We start from the raw sequence: 26,049 nt of genomic DNA on the forward strand, positions 1-26,049 counted from the left end.
GTGAGAATAGCACCATTTAGCACCATTAGTCTCAAAGGTTTTTGATACCACCTTGCATTCAGACCCCCTTCACTTTTTTCAATGTTGCAGCCTGATATTCAATCGCTCAAGTTGATTTTTTTTCCTCATTAATCTACGCTCAGTACCCCATAATGACTAAGTGAAAACAGAATTCTAGAAATGTACATTCTTTAAAATAAAAAATAAAAAACTGAAATATTACATGTACACAAGTATTCAGACCTTTTACTGAGTACTTAGTTAAAGCACCTTTATCAGCAATTATAGCCTCGAGTCTATTTGGGTATGACACCACAAGCTTTGCACACCTGGATTGAGAGATTTTCTGCCATTCTTCAAAGCAAATCCTCTCAAGCTGGATCAGGTTGGAGTGGGACCTTCGGTGGACAGTCACTTTCAGGTCTCCCCAGAGATGTAATTTGGGTACAAGTCAGGGCTCTGAACCACTCTAGGACTTTCACGGGACTTTCGCCTAATCCACTCCCGTGTTGTCTTGGCTGTGTACTTAGGGTTGTTGTCATGCTGAAATATTAAACTTTGGTGCAGTCTGAGGTCCTGAGCGCTGTGGAACAGGTTTATATTCAGGATATTGCTGTACTTTGCTCTATTCAGCTTCCCCTCAACCCTGACCAGCTGCTCAGTCCCTGCTAAAGAAAAACACCCCTACAGCATGATGATGCCACCACCATGCTTGACTTTATCCAGATATAACGCTAAAGAATTGAGGCAAAACAGTTCGATCTTGGTTTCATCAAACCAGACAATCTTGTGACACACAATCTGAAAATCCTTCAGAGGACTTCCATGGGTTTTGCACTAAAGGAGAGGCTTCCGTGAAGCCACTTTGCCATAAAACCCAGATTGGTGGAGGGCTGCAGAGATTGGTATCTTACTGGAAATTTGTCTCATCTCCACACAGGATCTCCAGAGCTCATTCAGAGTGACCATTGGATTCTCAGTCACCTCTCTTTGTAAAGCCCTGGTTGTTCTAAGTTTCTTCCATTAAAGAATTATGACCTTCCCTAAATCAGGGCCTTGCAACAATTCTGTTTGTGAGCTCTTCAGCCAGTTCCTTTTGCCTCATGGCTTTGTGTTTGGTCTGATATGCATTGCCAGCTGTGAGGCTTCTATAGAGTGAGGTGTCATGGTCAATCAATAAACTTCCACAGGTAGACGCAAATCAAGGTGTAAAAACAGAAAATTGGGAGGCACCTGAGCTTATTTTCAACTGTTGTAAAAGGTCTGAAAACTTATGTAAATGTTATATTTCAGTTGTTTTATTAAAAGAAAAAAAAAAAAAAAGGCAATAAATTTCAAATTACTTTCTGAAAGAAAAACATAAACTAAACTCATTTTACTGTGTTTTCGCTGTTTTCGTTTGAAATGATCCCAAACTTTGGAAACTTTCTGTCGTTTTCTGGCCTGAAATTCCAACTTTATTCCCTGCAATGCGGAATTGTTTTACTCGCAATTCCGACTTTATATCTCGTAATTACGACTTTATTTCTCGATGTTCTTTTTTAATAGCCAATTGGGCAGTGTCACCCCCTCCGTAGTGGCAAAAAGCTTTACACTTTGAAAATGAAATAGATAGACTGATCTGTGGAACAAAGGATAAAATCATAGAAGACTATTTTAAGCGTGTTTTTACAAACCGTGAGATCTTGTTGTTACTAGAAGAATCGCAAGGAATAGTTCTGGTGGATGCAGCAGAAATGTTAAATGTTTACAAGTAATTAAGTCGGAATTGCGAGTAAAACAATTCTGAATTGCAAGGAATAAAAACGGAATTTTGAGAGGAAAAAAAAGGCGGATTTGGGCAGAAATGGAATTCCATAGTGTGCATGAAGGCAAATAATTTTGTATTGGAATTACTTTGTAAAATCTTTTGTATTTTTTTGTATTATAATTACTCAAGGAATCAGTCCAATTATGTTGTCACTGAAGACGGAATAAATACTTTCTGAATGAACTGATAATTTCTGAAAGAAAATATGAGAGGAAATAGGGAGAACAGGGGAGGAGAGAAAATGAGAACTGAAGACAGAAGAAAAGAGTAGAGAGGCAAAGAGAATAGATTAGGAGAAAGAAAAGAGAAGACAAAAGTGGAGGATAATGAAAGAGAGAACATCAGTTGAAAGGAGAGGGTAGGAGTGGAGAGGTGTGAAGGAATGGAGATAAAAGAGGAAAGTGATGGAGAGAACAGCAGATGTGTGAAGTGGAGAGGAGAGTAATGGAGAGAACAGCAGATGTGGGAAGAGGAGAGTAAGAATGGAGATAAAAGGAAAATGAAGGAGAGAACAGCAGATGAGATGAGGGAGAGGAGATGAAGAGAGAAGATTAGAGGAGAAATGGTGACAACTGGAGAATGAAGATGATAAGAGGAGAACGATAGAGAGAGCAGTCGACGAGAGGTTAGGAAAAGGAGAGAAGAAATAAAGAGATAAAAGGAAAATGAGGAGAGAAAAACAGATGAGAGGAGAGGGCAGAAGAAAAAGAGCATTGGTAAGAATAGAGAAGAAAAGAGGAAGGGTAGAAAGATGGAAGAAAAGAATAACAAATTAGAATGAAAAAAAGAATAAGAGAAGAGGAGCTGACATAAAAAAAAATGGAGGCAAAAGAAAAGACAAAAGAAGAAAAAAAGAAAGGAGTGAAATATAGCTGCAATCCCTGACTGGAACTCGGCATAAGTACGTTCAGACTTCGGGTCGTGGAGAAAAACAGCAGGGAACAAATAGAAGTTTAAACTCGATTAAAACCACCGAACTCATTAAAGCCTCATATGACGGATAAATAGAAATGGCTGACCGCCTAAACGAAGGGAACAAATGGAGAAGGGCAATGAGAATCACCGATCTGCTGCTTCAGCTCCCAGAGGGAAGAGCAGAGGACTTCAGCTCCTAATGTCCTTCTCCATCTTCTGTCCCATTTCACATGCAGCCTTTATCAAAGCGCACTGCAATAAGGCAATGTGATGCTCCTAAACCCCATGCTGCATTCTCAATCACCTTAATACAGAAAACTAGCATAGCATTGAATTGTCAATCATTTTATAGCCACGCCCCCAACAGTCGTTCATGTGTAAAGAAGTCTTTCATAACTCCACCTGTTTAATTCCACCCATTTTACTGACCTACTTTTCTCACATCTTCAAACCAAAACCCCATTTGTGTGACTTTCAAACAAATCCTGCCCCTGGAATGCAAACTTCTGAAGTCTTCAACCACATGGGTGTGTTCTTTTTGGAGAATTTCCTTCCTGATCACTTGTTTAAGTGGCGCCGACAAAACCGAATTACACAGGCAACACGGCTCAACGAGACCCGAACAGAGAGAGGACGAGGCTTTTACGTAATAGCTGCCCTACTTCCATGATTCAGCAGTATATGTAACATCAGCTAAGAAGCCCATCCTTCTCCCCAGAGTCTTTCTATCTCTGTTTACGTGTCTCTGAAGATCAGTCGTCTCCTTAACCTGAAACAGAATAAAAAAAAACCCTCCCTTTTTTTCCATCTGTTACGTATCTCCTATCTCCCATTCACTCGTCCTCTGTTTTTCTCTCCCTCCCTCTCCAGCTCTCCTCAAAAATCCCAAGATATTCTCTTCACGTCCTCTGCCGGCTGATGCTTGAGGCTCTAAGCATAAAGGTAAACAACCCATCATCTAAAGGTATATCACGCTCTCCAATGGCTCCTCAAAAACCTGTTATTTCCACCCAGTGAATAATGGCGCTGAATAATTTAGCAGGTTTTACTACACAATGCGCTGCATGCATTGCGAGCAGGAGCGAGCCCACGGCGCCTTCATCTCCCGCAGTACAGTAAACGGCCGGCGCGCATACGGACACTTCAGCAAAATGAAAATAGGTTTTCGTGACACTTCGAATAAACAAACCTGAAAATTCATGGAAAATAGCTTTGGTTTTATTAAAAAGAAGCTGATACCCTGCCTCATTTCTTCTTCTTTTTAAATAAATATATATATTACTTAAAAACATCTTTAAGACCTTAGCAGTTATATAATGTCGTGTTTCATAATACCATCGTTTTCAAATCCTTCAGTGTCCGAACACAGAAGCGTCAAAGGTTACAGAGCACCTGATATCTCTCTACACCTTTTCTGTCTCCAAGCCTCAGAATCCTAAACGTTCTGATTTGACTGATGAAATTCAGAACACTGAAAAATTTTATAACACACTTGAGTTCCACAAATATAGACAAAAGCTAGAGAAGTCAGGTGTTCCAATACGTTTGTCTATATAGTGTCCGAGCAGATATGCTAGTCTATTGAAGTGATTGTGAAAAAAGGGGTGGTTAGAGGAGGGGTCAAGAGATATTAGGAAAATACAAAATAAATCTCTTATTCATTCTGTTTGACTTTTTGCAGAGTGATAAACCGTACCACGTTCAATCAAGTCAAGTCAAGTTTATTTCTATAGCGCTTTTCACAACAGACATTGTCTCAAAGCAGCTTTACACAAATCAACAGTTAAGGTGAATGATGTGTATTTATCACTGATGAGCAGCCGTGGCGACTGTGGCAAGGAAAAACTCCCTTAGATGTTATGAGAAAGAAACCTTAAGAGGAACCAGACTCAAAAGGGGAACCCATCCTCATTTGGGTGACATCAAGAGTGTGATTGTAGTCTTTAAACAATACAGAACACTGGAGAGTGAGAACTAACATGAGCACTGGAGTGTAAGATTATAAGTAATGTTCTTTCTACAGTCTTACTCAGTCATTCTGGTTATAAAACTAGGAGCTACTGAGCACCTTATAAAATAGCTCAACATTTGCGACCATCACAGATCCAACACCAGCTTCTCCATGCCAGAGCCTTTATGCACACGAAACAATTTACGAACATTTATCTTATTTATACAGAAGTTGGCAGTAATGAAATAATTTCACTTTTTCATAGTTGGGCTTTATCAGGGCATTTTAATTTTGGACAACTTTTACTTCACTCCACTGTAACGTAATATTATATATCTTATAATATTTTAAAAATTAACCTTACGGGTCTGGCGAGAGTGAACAATAGCGTGTTTTTATTTGTAGTTGTAATACAGCGAATTATATTTGGACGAGCAAAATAAAGAACCCCAACACCACTGAAACAAAACAAACAAAACATTCGAAAATATATTTGGTTACAAATGATTTGTGACATAGAACAGCACTTTCTACGGCCTTAAATGTAGATTTTTAAATTGTAAACTTTTTCGTGATGCCTCTTACTGCACAAATTACAACACTCTACTTCATGTTGCCTTTTTGCACGTTTAGCGACACTTTATTTACTCATATTTACATTTGCACCTTATCTGTATTATTAGTGATATTTGAAATAAATGGGACATTTGCACTACCATAATACGTTTATTGTATATACATATGTATACTTGTACATATATACAGTAATCCCCGTTTATCGCTTTGGTTACGTTCCAACATCGCCGGCGCTAAAAGAAAAAAACGCGATAAACCAAAAAAATGCTTTTTTTTTTTATTGTTTAAACCATAAATCGTCCTCCCACGCGCTCTAAACACGCACAGAAAACATTTGCAAGAATATAGCGAGATGAATTATGCGTAAATTCGCAGATATACAGCACATTGTATCACATTTATAGTAAGATCACCTACCTTTTAATTTATATTATAATGAAAGTATATCTTTATTAATACATTTGTACTTTTACAGAAGTACATGAATGGTCTACTTTCTCCACCACTGTATTTGTACAACAAATACGGAGCTTTGCTCAGAAGACCCTCCAGGAGCAGTGCTGGGTTGATTAACTCACAACATTCTGGTCAGTTAAACATTGCGCTAACCAATGCACATTTAAATACATCCAGAGTGACTTACAAAGTGCTCTGAAGTCTCCAACAATAAATACATACTAATGCTGGTTCATTAGGACGGTCTAACAATACCGTCGTCTCAAACTATGTTACGAAAAAAATTAGCTATGAGCTTATTTGTTCTTTTTTAAAATGAAATCTCAATCTCAAAAAGCTAGACGTGGTCTGAAGACCGCTAGAGATTAAGCGGCTGCGATGGCAAAAACAGAAAATAGTCCAGAAGCATGGCTTCTTGTACCCTGAGAGATGATTGTGTCAGATTCGAGAGTGTGTGGGGTAGGAGCTGTGAGATAAGTGCTGAGAGGTTGAGGGCTGCTGGTCCATTTTTGACTTTGTAAGGTGAGCATCAGTGTATTAAATCGGATGCAGGCAGTAAGAAAGGTTAAAGACAAGTCACGCGACTGCAATCTGTATCAGATGTCAGACGTTAAACTGCGGCGTCCCGAGGCAAAATGCATGGATTGATGCACGCTGTGGAGATCGTTGCAGTATAAAACGATGCAGGGATGATTATTAGCTAGTAAATAACCTGCGATAAGATCGAAAAATCAATGCGATTCCTACTTCAGTATGTTTAGCTGCTGATGTTGTTGCCATTGAAATGTACTGTATTCATCTAATCATCTGTAATCCAATAAAACACACCATAAGAAAACGCAAACGTACCCGTTTTTAAACGTTTGAATTCAACCAATTTGGACCGTTTCTCAACTCGGATCGTTTCTAAAGTGACCCATGCCGTATGAACTGGATTAAAACCCTTCAATATTATTTGAGATTAAGATCAAATGACTGTACTCGATCCCTTTGTTTTATTCACAGCTTCCCAATGTGTGCATTGCTCAACACACACAAAAATCCCATTCCCACAGGTCGAAACACAACCAACACTTCCTACATTCCTCCTTCTGAACATCCACACAGGCTATTTGCCAAACACAACATGCTGCTTCAGCAGATATCATCCGCGAGAACACGCGCTGGATGCAGAGTCTGGGGGGTTTTATGTGCACAGAGCAGCGCTGCACACAGTAATAAAACCCAGTCACCTGCCGTGACAGACGATTTCATAATCCACAGGTTATACAGAGCCATCTCTGCCTCAGCATGTTCGTCTCTCGTCCCACAGCAGCTCTGATTAATCGTCTTCTCCGTCAGAATCTCGGGAAACAGCAACTCGTTTGAATTCTCCCCGCTGTGTGTGTGGAGTAGTTAATTGCTGGTTCCCTCGATTCTGAATTCCAGAAATCATCCGGAGTGTCGGCTTAGTGTAAAACACGAAAATGGGTTTTTAAATACTTCAGAGCGGAAATAAATATATTACGCAGATCCAACCAGCAAGATAACAAATTAATGAGCTAATTCAACGGTTAGGGCTCTGCAGGACTTGGCATGCACCGTACCTCAGGTGTTTTACATTTACATTTACTGAGCAGTGTAGGAGTTGAGGCCCATGCTCATGAAGCCCAGAAGAGGGAACCCAGAACTCATGACCTTCTGGTCCAAAGACCAATGGCTTAACCACTAAGCTACCACCAATCTTATTCCTATACGGTACAACCAATTTAATCAGATCCATTCCCAGGTATGACAAATACAAATCTGACTGGTACTGTATGTCTTCAAAAATGACTTCTAAGAGGTAGAGTGCAAATCAGTTACTCCTACACTCAAGAGGGGTATCTATTTCTGATATGATTTATTAAATCAGGCACTTCTATGCTAGCTTTCTATTGGAAAGTCGAGAGCATAGATCTGTTGTTCATGAAACATTCGTTCATTTTGAATAAGTCTTTAATGTGACTCAAAAGAACGCGTACTCTCTGTAGGTTATTTTCTCAAAGACAGAAACGAGTATATTCCCTCTCGCCCCTTCTAGTCCGAGTCATTTGTTCTTTAATGAAGTGACTCCCATATATACTATTCAGTGCATTACAAAGGAAAAAGAATTGAGTAGTTCATCTCATGAGTCGTTCTTTTGTCAGATGACACCACCACTTATGGAGGCAATTAAAGGATTAAAAGAACAAAATGACTTTAAAAAAATAAACAAAAAGACTCGTTCAATATTTGATGAACGAGATTCAAAGAATCGAGTCGCTAAAATCACCCAACCTTTCCATCACAAGTTCAGAGATACTTCTGTACTTCTGACTCTCCTTCTGCTGCAGTTCAAGGTCTGTGGCAGCTACAGGGGTGGCATCATCAGAGGCGTCTACTCTACAGCAGGCATGGGGCACAACCTGGTTGGCTTCTTTGTAGACATCATTTGTTGTCACTTCAATCTCTGAGTCTATAAGCCCAAACAGGTCAGTGTTGGTTCCCCGTGTAACTAAGGTTCTTCTCTGCCTGATACACAAGCACAACATGGACTGAACAAACTAAGCAGCTCGCTTAAACCGCTGTCATTATGGCATGGTAGAGGGTACAATGTGAGCAGTTGAACTTAGGATAGGATGTGAACTCAATCCAAAGCAATAGTTTGTGTTCTATTAGATTGACATGTCCTTACTATGAATGAGCTTTGACACCATTAACATCTATTGCAAATCTGATTAACACACACAAGTGACACTAAACAAACCACCAAGTCAGAGATGCAGCCTTGGGGTGTATTTACATCTACTCTACAATTCTGAGTCTCCAAATGTGGCACAGGAAAACAACCCTATGTTTGGACAGCTGTATTGTGGCTTATGGTGGTAAGGTTTTTACAAGAAAGGGCTTAATATATCGACTTTTATACACTATCACCTTCAAAATTGTCCCCTTGCACAGCAATACTCTGGCACGTGGGGTATAACTTACTACCAACCTACAGTTCAGCATCAGTTCAACATCAAGCAGAACATTTTGAGAGGAATAAATGATGAAGAAACTCCTGACTCTGATTTGCCACAACCCCCGTGAGCTTATTTGCACAATTTTTCTGAAGTAGTTGAAAAGAATATTTTGGGCTCATGATAATTTGAATAGATATTAATCAGTATTTGACTTATTAATATCATTCTATTAATAGATCGGTGTGTTAAGAGTCACATTAGAGTCTTTTCACATAAACTGAGGTGATGAAGCAAAGAGTCTTGTGATAAAAATGATAATGGAAACATTACAGCCGTAATAAATCATAGTACTTTGGATACTTAAGTACATTTGAAGGCAAATAATTTTGTAGTTTAACTAAAGTAAAAGTTTAAAACGATGTGATATTATACCCTGTGTATCTCCACTTTAACTCATCTACTTGGTTTGTGTACTATGGGCACCACTTGTCACGTGACCCAACAAACAACGTCACAACCATCCCAACATAAACGTGCGTTCCTGATTACAAGACAAAAACGCCTGGAAATTTAAATTAATTTTGGAATACTGAAGCTGATGAATTGTCTTCAATAAGTGATTACATCTCTCCATTGTATTGAATACTATCTATTTAATTGCGCTAAAAGCTTCATCGTATCCATTTCGTTCACCAAGTATATAATAGTGCAACCTGGAAGAGCATGGATTTCCTTACCAACTATTACAAAACACTATAATATAAAGCCTGCACTATTACCTGTAGTTGTACGAAGGAAATTTGTTGCTTTCCTTCAAAAGCATGCGATACAGCGCCAACACCTGCGTTCTGCTGGGCGCCGCCATCTTTCCTCACTGTCAAATCAGGACCCCGGATTGCCTTCTAACAAAGCGCCTGAACTAAATGTTAGACATTTTATTAAAATAAATTCACTTCAAAAAGCGCAGAGTTTTTATAAATAAGATTTTCATAAACATAATTTAAAATAGTAAATTATACTAAGATTAGAAAAGTTTAAAACATACAAATTGTTTTTAATATAGTTCAGGCGAATGATTGGCTCTCTTAAAAACATAGCACCCGACCCAGGAAGAGGTGAGTGTCTAAGATTCAGAAATACTGCTTAAAATTGGAGTTAAAGTATTTAGCAAAAAAAAATTTTATAAACATACTCTCAATACTATGATTGTGTGCAGTGATTAATCAGTGCATTACTTTTGATGGTCCTTCTGCACTCTTCATGCTCTTTACCAGGGACCTCCACTGATCACTAACACGCTTAGAGACACTACACGTGAATAATAGGAACCTTATATACTGAATTTATCTATCAAATGTTGATGCATGTATGTAATTCTCAGGAACATGATATCGAAGTGTGGATTGAACTCAAACACTGTTTTCCTTCATTTCTACATTTTCATATATGCTTGTTTACACACAAGGTTTCATGTTTTTTATATCTAATTTATAGAAGTTTAGACTAAATGCAAACTTTTTGTAAGAGTGTACAGCTGTACAGGTTTGTAGGTTTGGGGTAAGAGTTGCCCCTTAGTTGGAATTAGTAAGAATAAAATGGGAATTCACAAAATTTCCGGGTAGCCTGTATCAGGGATCTTAAATATAGTTGGAAAAAATCTTCCAGGATAATTTTGTTTAAAACGACCAGATTGAATGCAATTTCATTTGAATTTCTACCCTGCACATTCACCAATCACATGCACTCAGCACACTTATAGCAGGACCATTGAGGCCACCTACCCCCTACATGCACTGTGCGTTTCTCCATAACATAACGCAGATCATTTCTTTAATCCCGCACACACAATAATGTAATTCATTTAAATTGCATCAATATCACATACATTTATGTTTAAAACTTCCTTAGCTGTGTGTAAGCTTTTGTCATTTTTTTTTATCTGTATTGGTTTGCATGCATGTCAGCTTATGAGCAAACAAAATGTTTTTTATTTATGTTTGTATATAATACAGTTTATATACATTTACTCAAATCTCTAATTCATGCTCATAAATTCCCATTCATTAGTTAAATTTGAATATTTTACAAATTCCCTAGAAGTTCCAATTGAAAGTTCCTGGAAAGTTTCTGGAAATTTACCAGACATTTTACACTCCTTTGCAACCGTATTTGGGCCTAGTGCACTTTCTCTTATTTATATTCTGGCATGCAACAAGATCTACAAATATAAGTGAGGGTGCAATTGCACATGAAAACAGCGTCATTTTTTTTGCCTTTTCTTTTCTTTTCTTTTCTTTTCCTTGAACTATAAAATTAAAAGGGCATTAGCCGTTTGCCGGCAGTCACACTGAATTTAGTTTCTAACCATAATTTATTGCCTCTTTCACAGAAACTGATAAACACAGAGAAAAGTGCAGCTAAGGCTTCAACAATGTCTGAAATCCCAATCTCTCAGATATTAGCTGGCATGAAAATAACTTGCCACCATACAAACTAGTTTTCTAAAATGCCTGTTTTTTTTTTATTTATTTTTTATAAATAATTGTGTTTTTAAAGTTCATGAAATGACACGTTTACACAGATTTTGCTTAAGTAACATTATAGTTAGTTTTCAATCTGCTTGAGTTCAACCCTATGTAAAGTAAAAATTACACAAGCTCTGAGAGTTTTACTTTTAACCTCTAAACAAAACTTTTGAATGTATCACATGCATGCTTCTTTAGTTTATATGCTACAAACTAGGTAATATAATGGTATGAAGATTTACTTTGACCAAACAAATCTATAAATGTACTGATGGTAAACTTTATATTCATATTTTACATGAATAACAGCTTTACACACTCTTGGCATCCGGACAGTTTGTTTCTCTGAAATACTTTGTCACTCACCTTGTGATCCAGTTCATTCCAGAGCAGTTCAATAGGATTTAGGTGCAGTGACTGGGTAGGCCATTCCATGATAGATCACACTCCAGCTAAATGTTTGCTCTTTATATAACACTTAAAGATCTTGGACGTATGCTTTGGTTCATTGTAATGGTGTATGGTGAAGTTGGCTCCAGTTGCTGTAGCTGCAGTCCAGACGGAATTGCATGGTGTCGAAGTCTGAAATGGGAGCCATGTTGATTCCGTATTCCTTTTACCCGGACTCTCTCTACTCCAAAACAACCCCAAACCATTAAGCTTCCACCCCCATGTTTGACTGTGGGGGTGAGGCAATCTGCTAACATCCTGTGTTCTGTCCTATGTCTTAAATAAGTTCTTCTGTTAGAGCCAAAAATGTCAAATTTGGATACTTCTTTCCAGTTAATGTTTTTAGCCTTCTACCTAGGTGCACAAAAACAAAAGGAACATGCATATTTCACAAAAACCAAAAAGAGTCTAGGTGTTTCCAAACTTTTGGCGTGCAATGTATGTGTGTACAGTATATGTTTGTATGTGTGTTCTGTAGAACTTGACTTACAGAAGCTCTGATGTAACTCATGTGACTGGAAAAATAAATAAATAATGAAAATAATTCATTCATTCATCCATTTTTCTCCATTTATCCGTAGTGGATCTGGAGACTGTCCAGGAACCACTGAGTGTGAAAAGAGACATTATCATACACTCTATACACATTTATAGCCAGATTCAGTTCAGTGTAGGTAATTCAGTGATTCAGGGGGTCCCCTGGTGGTCTAGTGTTAAGGATGCGGCACTCTCACCGCTGCAGCCAGGGTTTCGATCCCTGGTCAGGGAACCAACCCCAGCCATTAGGGTTGCACAAGCCTTGGTGCCGATCCCAAGCTCGGATAAATGGGGAGGGTTGCGTTAGGAAGGGCATCCCAGCGTAAAAACATGTGCCAAATCATATATATATATTAACCATAACAAAAGGATAGGTGATTCCTAAGATATGCAAGTTTAATATTGAAACATGTCTCCTGGCTTCATCAGATGTCTCGCCGGATGTCCCATTCTCTTTTTCGAATTACCATACACTAATTTCCTCTGCATTATTCCACTCTGTGTGATTTTTATTTCTTTTTTCACTACAAAATGCCAGACGAGGCCAAGCCTGATCAGCTTTATGAAAAACCCAGTGTTGCTTTTCACTCTGTCTTGTGAGCAATGTGTCTCTTTCCCCATGCTGCTTAATGATTGGATTGTGCTTTGACCCGCGGAGATCGATGTCGTGTTCATGATACATGATTGTGATGAGATGTGCTCAGTGAGACGGAGGGGGAAAAGAGATTTAAAGGCTGCACACTCTTCTGCTCTCGATGGAGAAAGGTCACGGACGCGTCCTGTTTGCAGATGTGCCGCCTTTGACTGCAAAGGTCAGGAGCAGCGGTGGGTCAGAGCAGAGAGCTGTGAACGAGGTCAATAGAGACGATTGATTGCTCATTTAGAGGCCCAATTAGCAAAAGCGATGACGCCCAGAGTTAAGATGTCAGAGAAGAGGAAAAAAGCACGCTTCCTAAATGATGATTGATAATGCCGGATGGGGATTGTTTGTTTGTGTATTTCCCAGACGTGGTTTTTCTGTCATTTCACATTTAGTTGTGTTAAGAGAAGAATAATGACTTCACCTGTGTAGATCAACATGATATATATAATGTGCAAGGCAGAACAGCCTCTGAAATAGTCTGTTATCCCAAAAAAGGTGGATCAGTCTAATATGAATGAATAATACAGTTTAATGGTGATTGGTTTCTATATGGATGGCTTCTGGTCATGCTCACTTTTCAATAGAGCAGTTTATTTATTATTTCTAAGCAATGTATTCTTTTTAAAACAAGTTCCATGACTGAATTAAACTTGATTTGAACAAGATTTCTTGTAATTTTTGTTGGACAGGGATTCAAGTGTGTACTATGGGCTGGTATAATATGGCATCCCACAAGGCTCTGTATTAGGACTGTTGTTGTTTTATTGAAAAGTGGAGGACATACATCAGTCCTATACGTGAGTAAAAGTGTTCATTTTTAGTTTGTAATTGAGTTGAAGCACAAAAAAAATACTTATTTTATATGCAATGTGTATGTATATATATATATATATATATATATATATATATATATATATATATATATATATATATATATAAAGATCTACAGGCTTCTGGTCACTGATTGGAAGTCTCAGTATCGGCAAGCTGTCACTATCGGGCCCCTGCGCAAGGCCCTTAACCCTCTGTCCTCTAGGGGTGTTGTATCATGTCTGACCGTGCACTCTAATCCCAGCTTCCTAACATCGCTGGGATACGCAAAGGAAGAGTTTCAAGTATAAAGTATATGTTTAAACACCTTTCTTTCATTCTTTTCTTATCTATGAGAACTTCACAATTCACACAATTCAATGTGTGTAAGTTTTTTTTTTTGTTGTTGTTTTTTTTAGAGACAAAGGCATGAAAGGACTATAAAATGGAAGCAAGCAAGATATCTCCATAGCTGCCATCTTTTAAATGCAGAGGGTTATGGTTCTGAGGTTGCAACAGGTTGTGCGTTCACTTTAAAGTGTATAGGAACGGCATGTTTTTGTCTGAAATGTAGTGTAAATGTAAATAGTAAGATGTTGCATATAAAAATTTTGTGAAGTACATTTTTTTATTTATATTTCGCTTTGTTGAAATAATACAAGTTTTTAAAAACTCATGTGAGCTGGTCAGGTATTCTATCTAATACCAAAGGCTGCACCTTATATAAAAAGCAATGGTGACATAAATATATATTTAAAAAAAAGACGAGGGATAGACAATCACCTTATTACTGAATTATTAGTAAGTGTTGTATTGCAGTAGAAGAGATAATAATGCTACAGCACGACTTATAAATAGTTCTGTTTTATTTTTATCGAACGTCACACATCTTATTGCGTATCTTTGCAGCATCATACTCACACGCTGCTGAGTTCTCACAGCATTCTTGTGTAACTGTTCAAATCTACAGCATTGCTGTTCCTACTGAATATTCAGTATATCACAAAAGTGAGAACACCACTCACATTCCAGCAACCATTTTAGAATGTATTCTAAAGAAACAATACTATAGAAATAAAACTTGGGTACATTTTAGAGTAGCAAATGTAAAGCTTGTATAGCAGTACAGATCCTCTTAAAATAACTCAACATACAGCCATTACTTTAAAAATAACTGCCAACAAAAGTGAGTACACCTCAAATTATAACAGCTGTTTTGTGTAATCATGCAAAGCCACATGACCTATTCATCATGTTCATTTTTTCTGTCTGCTTCACAGGACCATACAAATGTGTGTGTCTTGTATTAAAGCAGTTTAAATTTGGTGCTTTGAGTACAATTCTCTCATACTGACTACTGGATGTTCAACATGGCACCTCATGATAAAGACTCTCTGAGGATTAGAGAAGTAAAATTGCTGTTCTTCACAAAGATGCAGAGGCTATTAGAAGATCGGAAACAACCTGAAACTGAGTTACAGTACAGTTGCCAAGTTGGTTTGTAGGCCGTCGTCCCAGAAGGAAGCCTCTTCTGAAGCTGGCTCACAAGAAAGCCCACAAGCAGTTTGCTGTAGAACATCCCAGATGGTGTGCATGTGTTTTAACGCCCTGTTGAGGAGAACCAAAAAAAAATGTCTCACCTACAGTCAAGCATGGTGGTGGTAGTATCATGGTCTGGGGCTGCATGAGTGCTGCTGGAACTGGGGAGCTGTGGTTCATTGAAGGAAACATGGATTCCAACATGTACATTCTGAGGCAGAAAATGACCCTTTAGAAACTGAGCTGAACGGTAGTAGTTTTATAAACAAACACACCGCCAAGATGACAACTGCCTTGCTGAGGAAGCTGAAGGTGATTAAGTGGCCAAGAATGTCTCCAGACCTGAACCCTATTTATCACCTGTTGGACATCCTCAAGCGGAAGGTGTGGAGATGCACCATGTGTGCTCACTTTTGTTGCCACTTTTAAGACAATAATGGCTGTATGTTAAGTTATTTTTAGAGGATAGTAAATCTGTATGGCTAAACAAACTGCATATGGACTACTTTAAGATATATCCAAGTTAATTTCTGTAGTATTGTAGCTTGAGAAGATCTACTAAAATGGTTGCTGAAATGTGAGGGGTAGTGATGAGTTTTGCATGTGGTTTTTTAAGGCAGTGAGTGGAACTGCAGCTAACCCACCTCTCCCGACTCCATCTTCAGTGTTGTCTCAGCGTGTTTTTTGAGAGAGAAAGTGTGTGTGTGTGTGTGTGTGTGTGTGTGTGTGTGTGTGTGTGTGTGTGTGTGTGTGTGTGAGGAGAGAGGATGAGCAGTTAAGCATGAAAGCCACTTATTGATTTCCAATGCCATCCTTGTTACGAGGATGTAGGTGCGATTTGTCTTGCAGTTAGTGAGGCATTAGGTGCGAAATAAAGTGCTGCCATTAATTGACAGAGATGACACTCGAAGTGAGAAAATAATTTCTTCAAAAATGGAAAAAGTATGTTTTCCGGGGAACGAGGGGCTCGCTTTAAAAGTTCCAATAATGTAATTCCGTATTTATGCCGGTTATTTCTTTATTCATTTTTATAATAACAACGTATTGAGGTTATTACCCATGTTGAATTGATAGCGTCACATAATTGTTGCCGATTTTTCAGCTGTGCGTTGATGCTTCTGGAAGCCACTGGAACCGAAGTTAGGGTTACGTTGTGGCGATAAAGGGATGCATGTGGTCAGCAGCAATACTCAGCACAACTGTGGGGTTCAAGCTATGCTTGACTGAAGTCTAACTGGGACAAACCAGCCAGATCTGAGGAGAGGAAACGGACAGGAACACTGGTCGCTGGTACCGCGGGAGCATGTTTAACTCGACCAAAAGAGAAAGAAGAGGGGTGACCAGGAGAGAGAGAAATATGGATTATTAGGTATCCTTATTGTTGTATATAAGTTAGACACTGCAGTTCCAAAACTAGCTGTGGAAGCATAACTAAAAGGGAGAACCAGAAGGTAGCAAAGACAAGAATTCCTGTCGACCAAATAAAAAAAAAAAGATCTCTCTCAACAAAGTGTGTTTTGTGTTAAACTTACTAGTTGTTTTTTCCCCCCCGTCCTTCTGAATTACACTCATATGGTACAATCAATTCCCAGAAATGGACATGCAGTGTGAAATGCTGTAGATTGTTATTTAGAACCAGTAGCTGAAGCACAGGACCAGAGCTGGACCCCTAAACTTAGAGGTATCAATTGAGGTGTGAGATATTGACAAAAATGATATTATAATATATATATTATACCTGATAATTAAATTATTTTATATTTTGCCAAGTGTGTTATGGTTTTGGAATCTTAAGGACTACCATGGGGATCAGTTTACAGCAGTTACAGCATTTTTAATACATATAAATTTATATTTTTACGTTTTTACCTGCCTTTTTTCTTCTAAAAGTATACATAATCTTTCTGTTCAAATTCTTACATTTATTTTTCCAATTCACTGATTAAGACATTTTGGCTGTTACAGTATATTGTAATATTATAATATAAATATAATTTACATTTTATAATATATTTTCATAACTGATTTTTGGAAACAAAAAAGAACACTTTGTGTGATATTGATTAACTATATAACATTTTTGTGATCATTCTAAATGCTTTTTAATAGATTAAATCAGGCAGTTGAAGAACGCACTCTAAATGCACACTCGTCTAATCTACTAGACTTTATCCATAAAGCAGTGGTCCCCAAAACCCGGGCCGTGGACCGGCACCAGTCCGTGGGTCAATTGGTACCAGGCCGCACAGAAAGAATACATAACTTACATTATTTCCGTTTTATTTATTATCTGATTCTGAACGATGTTTTATATTGGATTCTCTCCGCCACATCTGTCTATGACGCACTCTTATTGCATGTTAAAATGCCTCGGTCACATGTCTTACCAACATCTGCTACCTTCTTAAATGGGCTGCTTCGGCCGCTAACACAATATATTACCGCTAAATTCATCATTTTATTTTGTTGTATTTATCTGCAACACCTTAAAGGCCGGGCCATTAAAATATTGTCTGCCATTAAACCGGTCCGTGGCACAAAAAAAGGTATGGGTGTTTTTGGGTTTTGAGATATGCTCGATAACGTCAACTGGCACAACAATTGCAATATTATTGTGAATGATATACACCCCTAGGCATCAATACCACCTGTTGCTCCACAGCGCTGTCTTCTTGTTGTCGTCTAAAACTAGATGAGATGTCTAACTTGATAGTAGCCACCCTGGTTGGTGAGCAGAAGTGTGGCCTTAAGAGGAGTGTCTTTTTCACAAGTACCCTACTGGCACCTGAACAGTCCACAAAGTTTTTAGACAGGTTTTCTGTCTTTCAATGAGTTCTGCCTCGTCATTCATGAACACCTTTGTAATTCTGCCACTTGAAATTCTCACACAGAGGCACATTTCCCATGTCTTCCTACATCATCTTGTCCCCTGTGAGAGGTGAATTACTGGTCATTCTGCTGACTGTAGCATGGATAAATCATTGTTCTGTCTTCCATCGCAAAAGGCTGGAAGGATTCGGGTCAGGTACAGACAGTCATACACACCCGCAGCGCAAATTCATCTTTCGCTTCCTCACTACGAGACGAGGTTTCTTCTAGAGGACAAGGGACTCTCGGTCCGTTCAACACCAGGGTCATAATTTCTTTTGTTGAACAGTGTATTGATTTTGTTTCGTTTCTCCATGGTACTAATATTGTTCTTGATTCACTCAAAGGAAAAGCTAGTGTTTAAGGTAGAAGTGGCTAAAAATTGCCACATGATGATCCCAGGCCTCTCTGTGAATGCACTCGAGGGAAATAAGGAAGGACTGGTAGATTGGTGAGACGTGTCAATCTCTCAGCCATTAGTGTCAGCTTCTCGCACAGCTGTGCGGCCTATTTGTGCCTTGACAAGCCCAGATTTCTTTTTTTTTTTTTTTGCACATTGGAGTCAGCAGGAGCAGAAGCACTCCCCATGAGGCACTGGTAAAGTGCAGTGGTGTTATTAGAGCAAACCTGGGTTTCTTAGCTCAAATTAAACCACTCTATCTTCACACACTGCCCCATGGCGGCGTATCAGTTCGGCGGAAAGCCCTGTGTCCGTTAAGTCATCAGTAAATGCAGTACAGTCATCTAGGATAAAGAGATAGTGGCTGTCTTTTTTGTTTGGGTGCTTTTTTAGCTTTACTCAGAGACCACTGAAAGAGAATATCTTTATGCTGTACTCTTCTAATGACCAGGAAGCAGAACTCACTGATTCAGCAAACAAAGGAACAAGTGAGAAAAGTTATTAAGAAGCGTTAATAAGAATAGCTGACTGATCCATGTGCGACGTGGCCAATTAAGGCCGGAGGCTACAGCCTGATCTCGAACTGAGACCAGGTCCCTTAGATGAAGCAATAATGAACAGAAAATACTAATGAAGAGAAGATAAAGGTTTCCATTCCGGCAAATAAACCGGTAAATCACAAAGCAGAAAACCACCTCAGGCTGAGCATATTTTAGGCCTGTCATTTAACTGAACTACAAAAGTACCGAAGGAAAACACCATTCGTTCTGCCAGTGGTTGCTAAAGATTTTAAGCTTATCACTTACCACAGCTTTTCTTTCTATTGAGGGATTCTGATACTTGGACAGTAACATTAACACATTATTTGCTTTGTTACACTCTACACTGGGAATGTAGCCTCATTCCCAAGTGGCTAATTGTGTAGAGCCTTGATAACCATGTTTTTTCTTTCTTCTTCTTGTAGTGTAACACAGTAGGTGTAAACACATTAGCCAGCATTTTCTTGGTAATGACATCGTACTGGAGTTGCACCATTTGTTTGGCTGTCTCAAAGACAAATTGGCCAGCGCACTAATTGTTAGAAATTGCTGAAGGTGTCCTGCGGTTGGAACGGATCAAATTGCTCAGTGATTCACAGTTGGAACTTAACCTGGACCTTTCTCAACCTAGAATAATCAGGTTTGTAATGATTAGTTTAGTGCAATTTATCCACATCATTTGATGACTTAACTTTCTTTAATATCTGTTTCTTAATATTTGACTTTGGCCGTGTACTCTTTATAGAATAAAGTTTGTTGAAGTTTTTTTTAAAGCATCCAATTCCAGATTTAGTCACCTCCATGCTGTTATCACCTTCATTTTCTTGGAAAAGTCTTCCACTATAAACCGACCAGGCATAACCTTTATGAAAATCTGTCTAATATAGTGTTGGTCCCCCTTTTGCTGCCAAAACCCGTTGAGCATTAACAGCATTAACTTCAGCAATTTAAGCTACAGGAGTTGGTGTTGGATCGGACCACACGGGCCAGCCTTCGCTCCCCACGTGGATCAGTGATCCTTGGCTGCCCATGACCCTGTCACTGGTTCACCACTGTTCTTTGCTTGGATCACTTTTGATGGATACTGACCACTGCAGGCCAGAGATACTCTGACCCAGTCTTCTAGGAAGAGAAGCAACCGATGAGGGATGTTGTAGTGATGCTTGGTGTGTTGTTGGCAGAGTTTGTACTTGGCTTCGTTTGTTCTGGTTTCGACTTTTGCCTGTATTTCGACCCTGAGCTTGTTTTTCCCTTTCGGACTTGTTCACCTTTTCTGTATACAGATATGACTGGAGATATTCAATAAGTTTACTGGCAGTAGGAATCTGGCTGCCATTTCCTTTGATTATGTTATAATTTCACAATGTTATGCCTGATCTGTGTATTTTGGGGCACATTAGTAAGATGTGGATGAGGTCTGGAGATTCGTTCCAGTTCATTCCAAAGGTGTTCAGTGGGGTTGAGGTCAAGGCTCTGTGTAGGACACTCAAGTTCTTCCATTCCCACATTTACACACCATATCTTCATGTAGCTCACAATGTGGAATAGAAACATGTCATGATGGAACAGTTTGAGTCTCTTAGTTCCATTGAAACCAAATTGCACTACATACATTTGGCATTCTAAAAATGTGTGGACTTCAAACTCATAGTGTTAGAACAAATTGAAAAAGAACCATATATGGGTGTGATGGTATGGGGTCCACCTACTTATGCCCCTGTGGTGTCATTTCTGTACTGGAACAAATTGTTTATTGTTCTTTTAGTTTTGCTTTCCATTTAGCCACGTAGAAATGCAGAAATATTCCAAAGTTTTAGTGATGCAAATATGTTTTTGAAATGCTCGAAATTTGATGAAATAAACTGTATTAATTGAAATCAGCAAAGGTGTACATATTTATTCCATTCATATCTTCCTATTTGCATTCAGTTTTGTAATAGTGTGATGTTTACATTGAATATTTGCATCCCAAGTACCCGGCTATATCCATCAACCCTTCCTTCTTTTTCTTTTCCGAACCATCCAAATGCAGTTTTATGCATAATATTACACACTGTGATGCCATTTGCCCAGGGCTCTTTGCCAATATATTACTAGCAATAAAGACCACTTGAGGCCCAGAACACCACAGGACTCTTCCACCTGCTCACTTAAACCTCTTCCTGGCCCTGCTGGTCTTCTATATGCGGCAGTACCTGCCAATATAGACCAACACAGCCGATATGCAGCCTCCTTACTTGTGGAACGTGGGAAAGTCCACTGCGCCAAGTCTCCCTGCACTTCCTGTAACGGAGGAGAATGAGTGGAAGACAGATTGGGTGTGGATTTCTGTACTGGTGTTCAGCAAAAATAGACAAATTTTTCTCCTCTGTAAGAAATATACTAATGCAAATTACCGAATAAATTTGTTTAATTCAATTCAATGCATTTTATCCATTTAAAGAAAGAAAAAAGAAAAGAAGGAAGAACAATGCTTTAAATTTGTCACATGTAAATTACAAATCTTTCCTCACATATCACAGTGATGTTAGGAAGCTTGGGTCAGAGCACATGGTCAGCCATGATACAGCGCCCCTTGAGCACAGAGGGTTAAGGGCCTTACTCAGGGCCCAAGAGTGGCAGATTGGCGATACCAGGGCTTGAACCCCCTGACCTTCTGATCAATAACCCAACGCCTTAACCACTGAGTGACCATGTCATGTACCATTTTTTTGATTAAATTAAATATATTATGTTAAAGTGTTAAATTAGAAATGAAGTTCTGTGTCGATAGCATTTTGTTTTCCTTTTTTCCACTTCTTATAAATGGCAGGCTAAATAAAATGTCACCACGGGACAACTTTGGCCCCAGGCGAGGTTTGTTACTGTAGATATAAACGTGAAATAGATTTCATCCACTAATTAGGAACTGTATTATACCTATATACCAAAGCTTAACCTTAAAGCATGGCAGCGTGTGATTTGTTTAAGATAAAGCATAGTGGCACTTGTGTGTTGTTTTACAGCGAGACAGATGAGCCTTCTGTGTATCAGCCTTCCTTCCCATTCTCCTAATTGCCTTTTCGTTTGGACTAATTAACAGGACTGGAGTGTTAATCTGGTTTGTCAGTTGTCATCAGTGTTTCGGTCTGATTGTTGTATTGCGCAACGCTTCATTAGGACCAGTCATAGACAATCCTTCATTTCAAGGTTGTATTACATTGTATAGACGGATTGTCATTAAACTGTGCCAGGCTTTTTAGGTAATTGGACACTGAAAACATTTTTGTTACTTGTTCTCCAGCACATTAGAAACGAACTAACGATTAAACCGCATGCTGTCGCTTCTGTACGTTTGTATCTATATCGGCTCGACAGTTTGAACTGCATTGTAAGGTGATCCGTGCAAACAGGGCTACTAATTAGCGGGAATATGTGTTAATGAGCAGGGTTTGGTACATAAAAAACATTATTAGATGCGAATATGAATAAGTTCACTGAGAAAACGAACTGAAGAAAATATATAACATAACGAATCATTTCAGAATCCTCCATCCTCCACCCCTCCTCCACCCCCCACCACTCCTGAGTGTTTTATTAAAAGTATAAGTTCTTGGGCACTTTACTGAGGGGGAAAAAAAGTTTCCTTTTCAGATCCACATGGAGGCTTGAGCACGGCCTGTAAGCGAAAATCTGTTGACAGATACTTTTGCTTTTATTACAGCTCTGAGTTATGGTGTGTAGCGAATCCCCCAACAAAGCAATATTCTTCGTGAAGATCTCAGCTTAGAGAGGAAGGATAATGGTTTAGTAGAAACGTTTTAAACTATGACTATGAACACTAGGTGTCAAGAAGGGCTTTGTGTCTTGTCTGCTATTTAAAAAAAAAAAAAAAAAAGGAGAGGATATTCTTTTTTGGGTGAAACAGAAGGGCCAGTTTGGGTGAATCATTATAATTATGATAAAGGAACAGGCTTGGCACAGGTGGGATACATCATAACAAATAGCTTGTGCGGATGAGTGTATGAGAGAACCTGGATTGGATAGTGTATGGTGAAAATTCTATGTTAAGGCAATAAGTTGCCTTACACATAATCATTATGGTGCCAGATTTTGATTGGACACATTTAAGTCATCAGGTTTTTGTAAATTTCTAATTAATTATGACATTTGAAATGACTCACAAAGCCAGCACTTCTTCCTTGCGTAATTACTTTCTTTATTATTACTACACGCTGAAGTTACAGATAACTTGTTAGCAGCTTCCAGTATGTGTGTAAGTGCTTGTGTGTGATTCGCATTTCGAAGCAGAGCCAACAATACGATAAGTTAAACATACATAGGAAGCAGCCAGCGATGTGATATGATTCAATTCTATTACGGTGCAGTGCGATCCGATTTTGATTTAATTCAACACAATGCTATTCAATGCAATGGAAAAAATTGGATTCTATGCAATTCAGTATGTTACTGATAGTTCGCTTTTATTTCTTTGGTTCATCAATTTACTTAAGTGTTTCCTGACTTTTAATGAATGGCTTATTTTCCTGTTCTCTCTTCAGGAAGATGCAGCTCTACCTCTGTCATGTTAATCTGTATTCTATGTGACTCTCAGGGCATGCCTCGCTCTCTGTAGTGTTGCGATACGTCATATTAACGTAGCAGCGGTGGTACTGATTAAAGCGAGGAGATCCAAACCAGCATGACAATGCCCCTGTGCACGAAGCAATCTCCATGAAGATATATGGTTTAGGTTGGTTGAAGTTGAAGATCTTCGAGGTCAGAGCCTTCTATAGAGCTCTGTCCTCGACCCTACTTAACACGTTTAGGGTGAAAAAGAATACTGACTGCACCCCAGGCCTCCTCACATCACCTACTGTACATCAGTACTTGACTTTACTAACACCCTTGTGTCTGAATGATGATAACTCTCCACAGTGGCGGGCCGTGCATTTGGTGCCTGGGCCTTCAGTGAGGACTTACCCGACTTAATCCACCTCTTAATACATCCACTATCATGTCACAGTTATAGAAACCATCAATACTATACAAAAATGAAATATAACGTGTGGCATTACAGAGAGAGAGGCATTTTACATATAGAAGGTGAAAACCATTTTACTTAAGCAAGAAACCCAGTTAAAACTCCAAACCTCTACACTACAACCGCAACATCATCTAGAGCAATTCAGAATTAATATTTGTCTAATAACATGACAAAACCATAAAGATTAATAAAAAAATCTACTCACCAGAGATGTAGACTCATAATGTGCACCGCTCCTCAGAGGCTGTAATCCAGTGGTACCGCTCGTATTCACTGGTCTGGAAGTGAACAAACCCTTCCCGGGCTGAGACAAGCTAGCTAGCTTTGGGGTTGGCCGAGCTCTTTTCATGATGTCTAGCTTTTCTATTTTTAAGTATGTCCGAGACCAAATCAATTTCTCCTCCTCCGTAGGCATAAAAAGTCTAACTGAGATGTATTAATGTGTGCAGGGCTACACACGTGTTTTGCCAGTCGAACTTAGCTGTAACAGTTTCCATCTGACCAACCAATCAGAGGATGGAAAAATGCTGACGTTATTCTGGGCCAGCTAGCTGTGAGGAGAATCTGAAATCTGAAACAGAGCTATTTCCTGAGGAGACTATGGTAAAAAAAGGCCTGCAGAACAGACTTTGCAGGCCCTGGGCTGATTAGATTGACATGGCAGCACATAGCAGCTGAAATATGATTAGACAAAAAATATAACATCCACATACACGTACTGGAAGAAGTGCAGCCAAGAGAATCACTACGAAATGAAGATAAACTGTTGGGAATAAATTATTACAATAACATGGAACAAATATTAGAATTTAGGTTGTACATGTAGGTCAGTGCTTCTGATAGTGTTTAGGCCAGCAGAGAAGGCTTTGCTGCCCCTGACCGCCCGCCATTGAATTTTCAGAACCGCATTCTAAAATCTTCACAAAAGTATGGAGGTTATTATAACAGCAAATGGGGACTAAGTGTGGAATGGTATGTTCAAAAAGCACATATGAATCCAATCTTTGCATGTCCACTTTTGTTTAATAGTGTATTCTGATGTATAGTTAAGCAAAAACATTAAAGGGCAAAACTAAATAAAAAATAAAGCAAAATCTAAATATAATAACGGAAGAACGTAAATGATGCTTTGCTGGTGTGCACGGCAAATTTGCAAACATTTCTATAAACCAAAACCTGTAGACGCCATCTCCTCCAATCACACGCTTCCATGAGCACAGGCCCGGGATCTTTGCCAGTGTGATCCTGCCCACCTATTTCTTCAAACACACACACACACACACACACACACACACACACACACACACACACACACACACACACACAAAGAGCTCTCCAAGACTCACAGGTATTTCTGTCCGGCTTCACCTCTCCTTTTCCAAAAAGTCTTGAATGGGAGGAGAAAATCTTGAATGGGTGACAGGTGAATGAATTAACCAAACAGGACAAGATCAATGTACAGAAAGAAGCAAAGGGGTAAAAAGTGATATCAATAAGAACAGGAAAAAATGATCCAAAGTATGAATATTTTAAGTTAGAGAATAGAGAATTTTTCATGTTATATTGAGGAAACGAAATGAGAACTGTTTAATTATTTAGATACATTTTGTTGTTTATGATAACAAAAATAATAAAAAAGAAAAAACCCACCTAAGGGTATGCAAACGTTTACACTTCATTAGTATCCCCTCACTGGCATTATTAGGAATCAGGAAGTGTGTGTAGGAAGTATACTTTTTCCTGAGGTAGGACTCTCTAATAAGCTAAATTAGCCTTGACCCTTAGAACCTGTCAGTCTTCCCTGCTGTTTAGCTTTGAATCCTCCCATAAACCGGAGAAGCTTTTTGCAGACCTGCTGACACTCCACAGCACTGATACTTTCATCTCCAATTCAACTGATCGTTGCTGAATCATTGATGACGACATCTCGGGATCCGAAATTCGAAGGAGTCCGTTTGTACACTCGGAAGGATTGTGGACTAAACAAATCTGCTTTCTCTCAAGCTTCCTGCCTCAATACGGTGTCAAATCTTCTGTT

The 26,049-nt window shown here is 38.9% G+C and overlaps 2 protein-coding genes across 3 annotated transcripts in view; one reads left to right on the top strand and one right to left on the bottom strand.

Moving 5' to 3' along the window:
• LOC124384487 (LYR motif-containing protein 4B) overlaps positions 1–9,593 on the bottom strand; it is a 53,111-nt gene extending 43,518 nt beyond the window's left edge. Inside the window, exon 1 of the mRNA XM_046847396.1 lies at positions 9,454–9,593. Within this exon, the coding sequence (XP_046703352.1) occupies positions 9,454–9,539 (86 nt within the window). The 5' untranslated portion in view covers positions 9,540–9,593. The remainder of the gene's footprint in view (positions 1–9,453) is intronic.
• An 87-nt stretch (positions 9,594–9,680) lies between these two features.
• The window catches only part of fars2 (phenylalanyl-tRNA synthetase 2, mitochondrial), a 158,851-nt gene continuing 142,482 nt past the window's right edge, over positions 9,681–26,049 (top strand). The window contains exons 1-4 of one of the 2 annotated variants that reach the window (XM_046847393.1): positions 9,681–9,789; positions 13,519–13,626; positions 13,771–13,951; positions 14,059–14,158. In XM_046847393.1, the coding sequence (XP_046703349.1) occupies positions 14,126–14,158 (33 nt within the window). In that variant the 5' untranslated portion in view covers positions 9,681–9,789; positions 13,519–13,626; positions 13,771–13,951; positions 14,059–14,125. The remainder of the gene's footprint in view (positions 9,790–13,518; positions 13,627–13,770; positions 13,952–14,058; positions 14,159–26,049) is intronic. The other variant, XM_046847394.1, reaches the window with a different exon arrangement.

The sequence above is a fragment of the Silurus meridionalis genome, chromosome 4 (assembly GCF_014805685.1).
Source record: "Silurus meridionalis isolate SWU-2019-XX chromosome 4, ASM1480568v1, whole genome shotgun sequence".
Classification (NCBI taxonomy): domain Eukaryota; kingdom Metazoa; phylum Chordata; class Actinopteri; order Siluriformes; family Siluridae; genus Silurus; species Silurus meridionalis.